This window comes from Suricata suricatta, chromosome 7 (assembly GCF_006229205.1).
Source record: "Suricata suricatta isolate VVHF042 chromosome 7, meerkat_22Aug2017_6uvM2_HiC, whole genome shotgun sequence".
Lineage (NCBI taxonomy): Eukaryota > Metazoa > Chordata > Mammalia > Carnivora > Herpestidae > Suricata > Suricata suricatta.
In genome coordinates this window covers 94225513-94239750 of record NC_043706.1, presented here as the reverse complement: position 1 = coordinate 94239750, position 14238 = coordinate 94225513, and the positions used below count along the sequence as shown (strand labels likewise).

At 38.1% G+C, this 14238-nt stretch overlaps 1 protein-coding gene across 1 annotated transcript in view; it reads right to left on the bottom strand.

Moving 5' to 3' along the window:
* The window catches only part of LOC115295301, a 30957-nt gene extending 17055 nt beyond the window's left edge, over window positions 1-13902 (bottom strand). Inside the window, exons 1-7 of the mRNA XM_029943203.1 lie at window positions 13674-13902; window positions 11256-11411; window positions 9024-9117; window positions 8144-8281; window positions 2693-2850; window positions 1507-1618; window positions 135-184 (exon numbers count right to left, since the gene is read on the bottom strand). Of these exons, the coding sequence (XP_029799063.1) occupies window positions 135-184; window positions 1507-1618; window positions 2693-2850; window positions 8144-8281; window positions 9024-9117; window positions 11256-11411; window positions 13674-13858 (893 nt within the window). The 5' untranslated portion in view covers window positions 13859-13902. The remainder of the gene's footprint in view (window positions 1-134; window positions 185-1506; window positions 1619-2692; window positions 2851-8143; window positions 8282-9023; window positions 9118-11255; window positions 11412-13673) is intronic.
* Window positions 13903-14238: the final 336 nt, after the last annotated feature.

The following is a 14238-nucleotide window of genomic DNA, read 5'->3' as shown; positions in this document are numbered from 1 at the left end:
TAGCTACCTGACCAGGGAAGTAGAGCTGTCTGAGAATAACACAAAAACTTTACTAGATTTCTGTGTAACACTGCAGTTTATTGAATTCAAAGTCAGAGAAATCAACATATGCTGTTCATATATACTATACTTACCTCTGGCAATATTCAATTATAACGTCTCTCTTGACTTTACCAATTTCATCCTGTGATAAAAGAGAATGACAGTTCTTCCATTAGATGGTTGGCTATAAAAACTCTCCATTCTAGTACATGTTTTCATACTTATAGCAAACTTAAGGCAGGAAAAGGCCACAGAATTGAGATATTCTTTCTGAAGGCCAATTTGCTTTGAGATACTCCTCCATGGCTCTCTCCTCTTCCTGCACACCTTGGTGAGTAGGCCAAGAATGCAAGGCCCTGACTAGTCTTTACCTGGGCCATTTCTCAGGGTTCTGTTTGCAAAGAGCAACTTTGGGAAATGAAGGAATGTCTCCCTCCAGGAAAACTAGTAAGCTTACCATTTAAAAAGAGGTGGATTCCTCAAGCTTGGTGTCATTCAACTGTGATGAAAACCCACTGTATGGATCTAGGAACCTCCATGTTGCCCTCTTGGAACTTAGGAGGCAGAGGGAACTGACACAAGCATGAAGCTCATGTCACCTGCTTTGCTCAGAGTCATAAAATTTTTTGTCTCTGATCTAGGAGTCTTGTGCCTTTTAATCTAATAGGCATTGGATAATTCTGAAGAGTAGTTAATTAGCTATAACATTTTTTGCTTGGTCAATATTTTTTGAATATTATAGTAAAAAAGATAATTGAATATCTCAATTGCTTATTAAAAGGAGTCCTTGCCTCCATTATGATTCAGCAGTAATCTAGAAGTCTCTCATATTCCATTCGTAGAACTGGATTACAGAAATTTAAGTCTTTTCTTTTCAGTCATAGATAGAGGAAAATCTTAGAGATTGAAGACTTGTGATTTCTCTTCCAAATAACTATATATTAGCCTAATTACTTCCTCCTCAAAAAATTAATGAGTAATGAAATGATATTCACAAAATCAATCAATACTTTTAACTGATTAAAGGCTGAAATTTTATAATATTTTCCAATAGATTAGGCTAGTATAAAATCCTTAAATAAAAACATGGCATTAACATCTGGAAAACCAGATAACACCTGAATTTGATAGTAAGAGTCCTTGCTCATCTTTTCCAAACCCCCTAAACACCTGTGGGCTATTCAGGAGTGCTAATGTTCCTGAGCAGGTGTTGAACCTAGTTGTGTTTAGAAAGTGACAAAATAAAATGTGGTCTATGTATTCTTAAAACTAGACTGCAATTAGCTTGAATTGCTTCCTTTCTATTTCTTATTGAATTCCCTTGTATAGTTCTTTATATTTTCAATAGTCCTATCCAAACAGGCTGAAAGCAACAGATTAAAAGTTAGGAATTTTTATTTGTTCAAATGTAAAAGATACTGAGAGCTTTACACTGGTTTAGTGAGTCCTTCTCTCTAAACTCACATGGTTCTTCATTCTGTCGCCCATGGTTTGTTTCCTGAGAAGGAAGGCGTTCAGCATCATGTCCCGCAGCCCCACCTTTTCTAGTTGAATAGACACAAAGGCCTCTGGCGCCCTGACAAGTGAACAGAGACATCTGAGCCCAAAGCAGCAAGTAAGTAGACATATTATAATAAGACAACTCAACCGCTCGCCGGAGGACAGGAACAGTTGGGGCTGGTACTGGGCATTGGAACAGAAGAGCGGGTGGCTGTGTCTCCATGGTTTTCACCTTCTTCAAATGTTTCTCATTATGTCTGCTGGGGATGCTGATGTGTCACCACCCTCCTTGGGGCTCCCATGTGCCTGAAGCATGTGTCAGAGTCCCTCTTCTGTTCCAAACCTCATGGCCTGGTTCAGTGTTTGTGCTACCCAGATCCCTTTGTGCCCTCCTGGCCTCTACTGCAGAGGTACCTAGACTGAAGAGGACCCAAAATGTGGCTAGACATTTTGGTCTTGAATGTTCCATCCACATGTTGGGACTGTGAACTTAGGGTATTTGAACTCTGGCCATGTGTCAAATTAATGGCACTTTGGTTAGTAGAGCAGTTTTGCTTATTATTCTTTCCATTTTAAATTTGCCAGAATTAAATTAAACTAACATTGGAAATACTCAGAATATTTATTATAGAATACAAATATCTCTGTCAGAGTGAAGATAGGGCAAGACATAATAGGATATCTCTGGTTCATAGCCATCTCTCTGTAGAGGCTGTGCCTCTCTGCTAATGCAGCACCCTATATTCTAAGCAACGGTAAAGCTTGTGAATAGCAAGGGTAGTTCTGTATTTTTCAGTTAAGATAAACATGTAAAATTAGAGAGGCCCAGATTCTTCTTTGGGTTCTGTCTATATTTGAAAAATATAGAGAGAAGAAAGACAAAGGGAAGACAAAGAGAAAGGAGGAAGGAGGAGAAAAGAGAAGAAAAGGGGTTGAACTAAGGAACCACTGACTGTCCTTCATAGACTGCATATTGGAAACAGTTGAGCCTTCTCAGTGTTCATATATGGTCTTCACACAAGGTCTTAAAAATTAAACACAGGCTGGTCACTCTGAGAATTTAGGCATCCTTCAATCCCAGAATACTATGTTATTAATTGATTTAAAAGAGAACACTTTTGTAATTTTACACAAATCCCTAGTGAAGTACCTTTTGGTAGCCTGGAGTCTTTCTGAATGATGAGTAAGGGCGTCTGGAACTTTTGGAGTTGGGGCTAACAAGAAGTTTTCTATGCCATTCACAATTCCAGAATTTCTTCTTCTGACTGGACCGATTCCACCACGATTTCTCAGATCTGAACTTGTTTCCTAAAATGTTTTAAACAGAAGTGAATGGAATAATTAAGTTTGTTGGATTTGTAAGCCCTGTAGTACTGGCTGTGAAATTATCTCATAGCCACAACTGACCCCAAACACATGTAAATGCATGAGTACATGGGGTGGGGATGGGCTGGAGTAGAAGGGAGAGAAGCAAAGGGAAACAGAGGGGAGGAGAGGAGAGAGTAAGAGACAGAAGGGATGGGAGATTTTGTACAATGTAAGATGACGCAGTAAGTGTAACTATTTTATAGAATAAAGTGCAGTTGCCTAAACTGCCCTGAAAAAAGTTCTTCATTCCATAAGTTAGCTGGTTGGAGTGCTCTGTGTAGAGTGGCCTGTCAAGAAATACTGCTGATGGACTTCATGGCTGCAAGGTCTGAAAAACTGAGGCAGGGTGCTCACTGTGGTTCAGCATAAGCAAATGGAGGTGGGTTATACATGCTGCCATGCACAATGTAATGATAAAGGGCAAGGGGAGGGAGGGAGTGGAAGAAAAACTTTTCTGTGGTTTTTTTGTTGTGGCAGCCTACATGGACTGACACAGGGGCAGTAAACACACATGCTTCTATATATCTATCACCTTCTTACTCCTTAGCTCTGACAGTCTTGCTTTCAGCCGCATTAGAACTGCTCTCTTAGTCGGCAGCTTTTGGGGATGTCCAATGGCCTCATTTTCATTCCTGCTTTTGGTTCCTCCCTCTACATTCAACTTGCTATTCTTTTTTCCTCTTAAAAACAATAGTTTCATTGAGATATAACTGACATTTAATAAACAGCATGTATTTGAAGTGTACAATTAGAAAGTTTTGGCCTATGTATACAACTATGAAACCAACACTGCAATCAAAATAATGACCATTCCTCCCACCCAGCCCTCTTCCTCAAGCAATCACTGCTCTTTGCTTTCTGCAACTATAGATTAGAATGAATTTCCTTGAATTTTATGCAAATTGAGTCATGCAGTTTGTATTCTTTTTTGTATGGCTTCAGCCATATTGTTGTGCACCTCAATAATTAATTTGTTTATATTGCTGAGTAGTATTCCACTGTATGGATATACCAAAATTTGTTTATCTATTCACCTGGTGAGGGACATTTGGGTTCTTTCCAGTTCTTGGCTATTTTAAATAAGGCTGCTATAAACATCTGTGTGTGTTTTTGTATAAACATGGGTTTCCATATCTCTTGGGTAAATATCTAGGAGTGGAATGGCTGGATCATATGGTAAGTATATGTTTAACTTTTTAAGAAACTGCCAAACTGTTTTCCAAAGTGATTGACCATTTTGCATTTCCCTCAGCAGTGTGTGTGAATTCCATACCTTTCACATCCCTGCCAACCCTCAATATGGTCAGTCTTTTAAATTTTAAGCATTCTCATGGGTGTGAGGTAGTTTTTCAATGAGGTTTTAATTTGCATTTCTCTAATAACTAATGGTGTTGAGCACTTTTTTTCTGTGCTTATTTACCATCTGTACATCTTCTTTGGTGACCCATTTCTTCTTGAAACATTCCCCTCCTTTGGTAGAAGTGAACGAATTTGTTTTCTTCCTGTCTGTCTGTCTTTTTTCTTCCCTCCTCCCTTCCCTCATTTTCTCTTGTTCCTTTTCATTGTCTCCATCATTTATTCCTTTTTATTATACCATCAGCTGTCTTCCAGTCCCACACTTGTAGGAGAGCATATAAACAGACACACACACGTCTATATATTCATATATATTACTATATATTCATATATAAATATATCTATATACCTATATTGATATAGATATCCCTAATGTCTTTACACCTCTGCCCTGTGTTCCTATCCAGTGACTTTCAACATTTGCTTCATGAATAGATCTTAGGGAGTGACTCATAAAATTCTTAATTTCCATTTCAACAAGAATAATCCCATTTGTATTTATTTTATATATGGTATTCTTCATAAGATTAAAGTAATTGAATAGAGAATTCCTATGTCAACTATGTATGAAAACCACCAGTGATGGTCAAGCTGGGCTCCTCATTTTTACCTAGTACCCATTTGCCCTCTCTTGTTTCCATGCCTGAGTTATCTGAAGGTATTCTGCCTGTCAAAAAGCTCATCCCTTGGGTTTTCCCAAATGCCCCATCTCTATGCTGCCTTTCCTGGCTCCCCAGATGTGACCTCTCTTTTCTTTAAATTCCTTCTATAGCTTGTTGAACCTCTTATACCTTGTGCTTAAACCCCTTTTGAGCCTGTTAGCCTTATATACACTGGTCTGTAAGTTCCTTAAGAGCATGAATTGTATCTCAGTATTATCTGATGAACCTAACTTACAGGATGTACTGAATTATGATTTTGGGAGTTAAGTTTTTAAAAATCAATACAACTCACTCCATCCTTATTTTCTACTTCAGTATTTAGTCTTATGAGGATTATTATTTGGCAGTAGAAGCAAGGAATGAGCATTCTTGCGATACTCATAAATTTGTAGTCTCCTATTAACATGAAGAGTAGAAATAGACATTGACACATGTGATAAGGGATAAATACGGTGAGCTGTATAGAATCTATAAGACTTAAAGACTGCTTAAGGCCATTTGGAAAGTTGACTTCCTGAAACCATATTTAATTATACTGGTGAACATACATATACATGAGAACTATACTATTGTTTAAAAAAATGTGTAAAAATCCCTATGAAGTGATTTGGAGTGATTTCCAGGATATATTGTTAAGTAAAAAAACAAAATTCAAAAGAGTATATGTAAATAAAATCCCAAACCCATTCATGATAAAATTATTCAACAAATTAGGAATAGATGGAAATGTCTCCAACGTTATAAAAGGCATCTATGAAAAAAACATAACTAACATCATAATTCATGGTAAAAGACTGAAAGCTTTCTTCCTAAAATCAGGAATAAGATAATACCCACTCTTGCCATTTTTATTCAGTGTTGTACTGGAATTTCTCCCTAGGGCAATTAGTCAAGAAAATGAAATAAAAGACATCTAGATTGGAAAGGAAAAAGTAAAATTATTTCTATTTGCAAGTGACATAATCTTGCATATAAAAAAATCCTAAGGAATACATACACACAAGTAAACTATTAAAACTAATAAACTAGTTTAGTAAGATTTCAGGATACACGATCAATATACAAAACTCAATTGTATTTCTATACATTAGCAATAAACACTCTGAAAATGAAATTAAGAAAACAAATCCAACAATATAATAAAAAGTATGAATATTTTGAAATTAATTTAACAAAAGAAGTACAGAACTTACATACTGAATACCACAAAATACTGTTGGAAAAATTTAAAAAATAACTAACTAAATAAAAAGACATCCATGTTTATGGATCAGAAGACTTAATATTCTTAAGATGGCAATAGTATCCAAACTGATCTACAGATTCAATGCAATGCCTGTCAAAATCTCAAATGGTGCTGTTTGTGTATGTGTGCAGAAATTCACGAGCTGATCCTAAAATCCATATGAAAATTCAAGGGACTCAAAATAGCTAAAATGATCTTGAAAAAGAACAAAGTTAGAGGACTCATACTTCTTAATTTCAAAATTTAACACAACTCTACAGTTATCAAAACAATAGTGGTACTAACATAAAAATAGACATAGAACAATGGAATAGATTTCAGGGTCCAGAAATACACTGTTACATTTCAGACCAATTCATTTTTGACAAAGATGTGGGGACAATTTAAGGGGAAAGATCAGTTTTTTCAACAAATGGTGCTGGGACAGCACACCACATGCAAAAGAATGAAGTTAGACCCTTTCCTCATAGTGAATACAAAAATCAGCCATAAATAGTTACATGCAAGAGCTAATGCAAGGGCTAAACCTACAAAACACTCAGAAGAGAACAGAGGAGTAGATCTATGTGACTTTGGATTAAGCAGTGGTTTCCTAAATATGATATCAAAAGAAAGAACAGGTGGATTGGACTCATCAAAATGAAGAGCTTCTGTCTCAAAGGATACCGACAAGAAAGTGAGAAGACGACACTCAGAATGGGAGAAAATATTTGCATATCATATACTTGATAAGGGACTTGTATTCAGAATATATAAATAACTCTTACAACTCAAAAATAAAAAGACAAATTTCATTTTATATAAAGGGAAAGGAATGTGAGTAGAAATTTCTCTCATGTGCCAATGTGCACATGAAAAGACGTTCAGCATCATTGGTAATTAGAGATATGTACATCAAAACCAAAATAAGATACCATTTCCCTCCTAATAGGATAGCAAAAATAAAAAAGAGAGACAATAACAAGTGTTAGTAAAACTCCAAACATATGTCCTTGCAAAAACCTGCATGTGGATGTTCATAGCAGCATTATTAATAATAGCCAAAAAGTAAAAACAACCCAATGTCTTTCAAGTGAAGAATGAATAAACAAAATGTGGTATATCCATATAATAAAGTATTCATCAGTAAAAAGGAATGAAGTACTGATACATGCTAAAACATTGATGAAATTTAAAAACATGCTATGTGAAAAAATCCAGATGTAAAAGTCCATATGTTGAATGATTCCATTTATGTGAAAAATCCAGAATAGGCAGACGTATAGAGTCAGAAAGTAGATTGCTGTTTGCTGGGGGCTGAAGAGAACAGGGAGTATGCAGTGACTGCTAATGGATACAGGATTTCCTTTAAAAATGATGAAAATGTTTTGGAAATAGGTAGTGGTGGTAGTTGCATGATCTTGTGAATTATATACTTTAAAGGGGTAAGTTTTGTGTTATGTGAATTATATCTCAGTAACAACCAAAGAAATCTGGAGGGTAGGGGGGTATGCGTTGTGTGTTACTTTTTGTAGAAAAAAGAGGGGACACATGTCTCTGTTGACTTTTTTAAAAAGAAATGCAGGAAGAATTAAAAAAACAATAAAATCATATATCTACAAAGAGTAGGGGTACAAGAAGAGGATATTTTCTGCTGGATGATTTAAGCTAGTCAATGTTACAGAGTTATATACAAAGAGAAAAATTATTAGCAAATCACTAGAAATTAAGACACCCTGTAAGGATTTGGTCATGTGTTGACTAACATTAGAAAAAGAAGGAAAGAAGGGAAAGAGAGAAGCAAAGAAGATAAAAAGATAGAAAAGAAGGAAAAGAAGAAAGAAAGAGAAGGAGGGAAGCGGGGAAGGGGAGGAAGGAGAGAAGGGAGGAGAGAGGGGGACAGGCTAAAGGACAGCAGGAATGGAAGGGGAGCCAGCATTAATTGGCATCGTAGTAGCACGCCTCAGGGTTCTGTGTCTTACAGGCTGACCTTCACATCAGCAGAACAACCCCATCGGGACATGTGATAGAAGGATGCCTGTTGGACAGCCACCATCAAAGCATTTTTCTGAGCAGCTTGGCATGCAAGGGTCACTTGCATATTTTCCACTCCTGAATGGAATAAGAGCTAAAGGAAGAAAATGTGAAAGGTATTAGGAATTTCTGTCATAAAGTAAGAGGTAAAGTTTAGAGTTTGAGATCAACATTTATTTAACACGTAAACACATGAATCAAACTGTAGAATGTACTGAGATCCTTGATCCTCAGACACAGGACTGAACCTGGTCTCTCTCTAAGCACCATGTCATCCCCTGAAGGCAGCCTCCAGGCCTGATTTGCTCTATAGCTGGACACCATCAGGTTTCGGGTCAGAAAAGGATGATGAACTAGCAAATGTGCTTAGTGTCAGGCTTTTAAAACTGCCAAGATTAGATTAATGTTTAAAACACACACACACACACACACACACACACACACACACAAGAATACAAACCTACACATACACACACAGAAGCAAAGTAATCTATCTGAATGGAAGGGAGAACAAAACAAACAGCACCAAGTTCAAGAAGATCAGATAAAAGGTCCAATAACATGTGCATACTTTAAAAACTTGGCACGAAGATGGTTCACTACATGTACTTCTTTAACATACCCAGCAGTGGTTATTGCAAGGGGTGTTGCAGTCTCTATGTTTCAAACTAGACCAATGTGCACATCAAATAAGGTAAGGCTATCATCATCATTTATGAAGTTGAAAGCCTTTCTTATATAGGGGAGCTGAACTTATATGAGTTAAATATTACGATCTTTAAAGAAATACATGAGCAAATGGTTTAACTTTAGTTTCTTTAAAAAATCTAATTTACCTTAAGGATGGCTTCCTTTGTATAAAAGCTAAACTTGCCAACCTGGTTATCATCCACCTCAGAGATGGCTAACACAAGAGTAGTAGGAGAATATCTGAAAGAAGAAACATGACATTGTCTTGAAGTACTACGTTTTAGTGAAGAGATGGCCATTCTGATGGGCCTGGATGGCATGTGATCAGCTCTAGGACATCAAAATAATACCAGATACAGATATTATACAAGACTTGCTGTTTCTGCCCAAAGACTGAAGGGTTTTGGGGTCTTTTCAGTCCTTACTGGACTGGATCTCCTTTCAGTTTCATTGTGGTGACCACCTGCTCCAAATTCTTTTCTGTTGATTCCCCTTAACACCATTTAATCTTGTTTCTGTTCTGACCTTCGACCTCCTGTCCTCAGGCTGTTCACTGATTTGAATGCTTTTCTCTATTCCCTAAAAGCTGTCCAGTTCTTGCTCTCTTCCATTGCCCAACAATCATCTAAATGTTCTTTGAAATCATGTTTATGGCTTGAGATATGGTCCTTTGTTCATACCTATGAGACTTTGTTAAGTAATTTAATACCTATGAATCTTAGTTTCTTCATCTGTATATGGAGATATCACCTATCTCATAGGATTATGGCAAATATTAAGTGGGATAATACGTACAAATGTGTTTTTTAAGATGTAAGTCACTATGCTCATGTTTGATATATGTTGCTATAACAGCACTCCAGAGTGGCAATTTAAGAAATTGACATATATAAAATAAATGCAAACTCAAGAGCCAAGATCCTTGGATGCATAAATCTTCCCCTGGTAATTCAAAGGCTCCTCAGATCTTGCAAGGTCTTTGGGTCATTGCTGGGAGAACCAATCACAGCTTGGCCAGGCCACATATCATTTGGGCACTTTTTGGTGATGGGTTGATTCCACTTGAACAAAAATATGCCCTATTTTATATCAGTGAGGCTCTTAAAGAGTCAGAGAATAACTTGGCTCAAGGTTGGAGACCTAGCCTCACTTGAGGCCTGCTCATACTTCCTGCCTTCAGTTTCTGTAAGACATTTCTATATACTTATGATAAATTCTCTTATTGTTTAGCTAGTATGACAGGATAGAGCAAAAGAATATTTTGCCTCCAATGGACATTTGGTAATGTCCGGAGACATTTTTGGTTGTTACAAATGGGGAGAAGGAGTACTCCTGGTATCTGGTAGGTCAGGGATGCTGATTAACAACCTCCGATGCACAGGGCAGCCCCCTACAAGAGTTATCCAGCCTCAAATTTCAATAATGCCATGGTTGAGAAATTCTGGGATACCATATTCTATCATCCTAACCCCCTTTATTTTAGCCCAAGGTCTCTTTGGAGAAGAAGAGACTTTTAACATTATTAACAGGTCAAAGTTAAATTTTGACAAGTGATCCACAGTAGCAAAACAAAGGTGACTTTTTCTCCTTAGAATCATCTTTGCTTTCTTTGGGGTGGGGCCAGTACCAGGAATCTCCAGGGATAGAAAGGACCCTCAGGCAAGAAAAGACTAGACGAGAAGGAAAGAGGAGGGAGACAGAAAGAAGTTTCTCCTCAGCACACATCAAAGGCTGATCGTTCGTGTAAGGAAAAGATTCCTCTCCCCAACTCAGAGACTCATGATCCATTACTAGTAAGAGTGTTCTCTTTGTGGTAATGGGCTGAACATATGGGGCATGAAGAAGTTCCACTGCTTTGAGTCCACTTCTGTTGCTGGTCAACAAGAGTCTGACTGAGATACTGCCATACACGTTAGATTTGTACCTCGTGTTAGAGCTTCAAGGAAACAGCTGCTCAAAATATTTAACTGACTTCTTCCTGCTCCCAGGGAAAGTGAGAGAAAGGATCTGGACTTTTGATCCATGGTTCTTGGCCCATGAGACAAACCCTCACACCCCTTTCTACCCAGAAACAACACAGTCAAGCTGGGCAGCTGCTGAGCCTCTGATCTTATCTCACTTAAGCTCCCTGATCCAATTTTTCCATTACTCAGTGTTTTTAAATTCAATTTTCACCCTTCATTGAGTTCTTCCCCCACCTTATTAAAAAATGAAGTAAAAAAAAAGAAAAAAGAAATGGCATCATAGTAGATAGAATATAAGAGGGGGGATTTAGAAATAAAATTGCATTTGTGTGTCCAGTGGTGGTAGAAATTATTTTTCACTGGCCATTCATTCTATTATTATATTATTTTTACTTGGACCTTCTCAAGGCTCACCTGTCCACTCGATCACTGTCCTCCAGCAGAGAGGTGATAAAAACAGGAGGTGGATGGTCCACGTTGTCCTTATGTGATGCAAATTCAAAGTGAACAGGCCTCAGATACAAATGGTACTCTTCAAAACCCATCTCCCATGCCAGTTCCTTATAGAGACTAAAGCGGGGCGGAGGAAGGATAAAGAACCAAGAGTATTTGCTATTATTTTCCACTAAAAGGAAAGTAAGTGGTAAGAAAACTCAAAAAATCTGAATAAGCAGAAAAGCAAAAGTCAAAACAATAGTAAGCCAAGTCCAGTATGAAGTGAATGAATCACAAACATGTTGTGCCTACTCTATGCTATGACAGTTAAGAATAGTAGTTAAAGTAGGAGGAGATGTGCTTGGACACTGCCTCAGCTCTCATTTCCTGCTGGTTTCTATCCTCAGAGCCCTCATGAGGTCACCAGCACTGCTTTCAATACAAGGTTCACTATTTTCTCTCAGAACAGTTCAGGACTGGTCTCTGTCCTCTCCTCAAGGAACATCTTTGTTCTTTTGGATCCAAGATCTCCATGCTCCTACCTCATGACCACTATTTCACAGTCTGCACTGGCTTCTCTTCCTCTTCATTTTCAAATCCTAATGTTTCCTAGGGTTCCAACCCAGTCCTCTTCTCCTCTGTTCTGTCCCTTTCTTGGGAATTTGTCTTCCAATCACATGGCCTAATGATCACCCCTTAATGTAAGAGCCCATGACCCTACCTCTGTCCTTTCCCAAATCTGAGCTCTACTACCACATTAACATGGCTTGCAGCAAGGGTCCATGTAAATGCACCTCTGGCATTTCAGCCTTAAGAGTCTAGAATGTCTTCCACTCCTTTCTCACTCACATCTTCACACATTTCTCTATTTTGAGAAATCGTATTAAGGCTAAATTCAAATGGCACTGACATTAGTTTGCTAGGCTGCTGTACCAAAGTACTATAGACAGAAATTTGTCTCTCAGTTCTGGAGGTTGGAAATCTGAGATCAAGGTGTTAGCAGGGCTGGTTCCCTGAGGGCCATGAGGGAAGGATCTGTTCCAGGCCTTTCTCCTTGGTTTATAGATGGCCACATTCTGCTTGTGTCTTCACATCATCTTCCTTTTGTGTGCGTGTCTGTGTCCAAGTCTTCTTCTCTTATAAGAAACACCAGTTATACTGGATGAGGGCCCACTCTAATGATTTCGTTTTAATTCGATTCCTTCTGTAAAGACCCTCTTCTCAATGAGGTCACATTCTGAGGTATTGGGATTGAGGATGTGAACATATGAACTTGCCAGTTCATTCCTCAATAGTGCCTCTTTTATGAAGCTTTCCTTGACCCACTTACAAAGAATGAAATACTCCATTTTCTGAGTTCCCATAGTATTTTGGTTATACGACTAAAATAGCATATTAAACTATAGTAGAAGTGACTTTAAATAGTGAGGTTCCTGAGATCAAGGATAAAAAAATTATGAGGAGGTAGTATCATAAATGTTAATAAATATTTTGACTCATAGTTTAAATTTTGCTTCTACTGCTTTCTAGGTATGTGATCCTAGACAAACCGCTTAACTTTCTGAGCTTCTACTTCCTTGCTGGTAAAATATTTGTAAGCTACTTCTTAAGAATATCCTGTAAATTAAATGAATGAATACACATAAAGTCCCCAGCACAGATCCTGCCCATAGCAGGATAATGGTTTGTGGTAGATGATTGGATCGTTTAGGTCTATAGGGACTCTTGTGGGGACTAGAACACAAGGGAACTCATACATGTTTGCAACAAGCCCTTTAATTCCATATTTTTCCTGCTTATGGAACATGTCCACTTGGATGACTTCCCATTACCTCACACTCATACCTAAAACCTAACTCATTTTTCTCTCTCTCTCTTGCTCCCAACCCCCCTCCACCCGCTAAACCTTCCAAACCTCTGTCAGGTCTGGATACTGTCACTGACCCATCCCTCTCCTTTCTCTAATCCTTCTATTGCTTCTGCTCTGCTATTCAACTTCATTATAGTTAAGAGAAAATCCAGTAAATATTTGCTGAGTGTAAGTCAGGCCTCATACCAAGTGATGGGACACCTGGAAAACAACATAGACAGTGCTTTTGCAATCAGGGAGCTTACACTAGCAGGAAAACTGATAAACCAGTATTAAGAATCTCACTGAAAGGCAATGCGATGAATAGAGAGGAAGCCCAGCTTCTAGGAGGAGGGTCTAGCTTAGCTAAGTGGGCAGAGAGACATGTGGAAAGGCTTGTGTGGAGAAGGAACAAGTGAGGAAGGTGGTCATTTTCGCCATTTAGAAAGCTCGCAATGACTGCTCTGGGGCACAGAGGGAACAGGCTGGTAGGCAGGCAGACCTATGGTTTGTCCTCCCCCATCTGGATCCTCAGTCCCCCTACTGACCGAGCTAAATGTACACTCTCCAGACTCATTTCTATCAGCCGGTGGCGGAGGGTCACGAGTTCCAGAAGTTTGGAAAAGGTCTCCAGGAGAAGCATGTGAGAATCTTGGCTTTGGTTCTGTCCTTCACCTGCTGCAGACTTGAGTGCAAGCAGACCTATTTCCTCCATGAGAAAGGGATCTCCCATGACTTTGGCTGAGAACAGCTGAAAGAAAATACTTGTTAAAGTAAAAAAAAAAAAAAAAAAGAAGAAAGAAAGAAATTTCACGTGTTAAGAAAAAAACACTATCAGTGGCATAGACTCTGAATCCAGATTTCCTGGGCTCAAGTACTAGCTCTGCCAATTATAAGCTGTGAAATTTTGCAGTCTCTCAGTTTCCTCATCTGTAAAGGGGGGGCGGGCACTAAGAATAATAACAATATATACAATATTATACAATATATTGTTTATATACAACATATAAACAATAAATGATAATTACCTAAATAGATTATTAAGAGAGTTCAGTGAATTAATATATACAGAAGTGCCTGGTACATAGTAATTGCTATTATCATTATTATAAA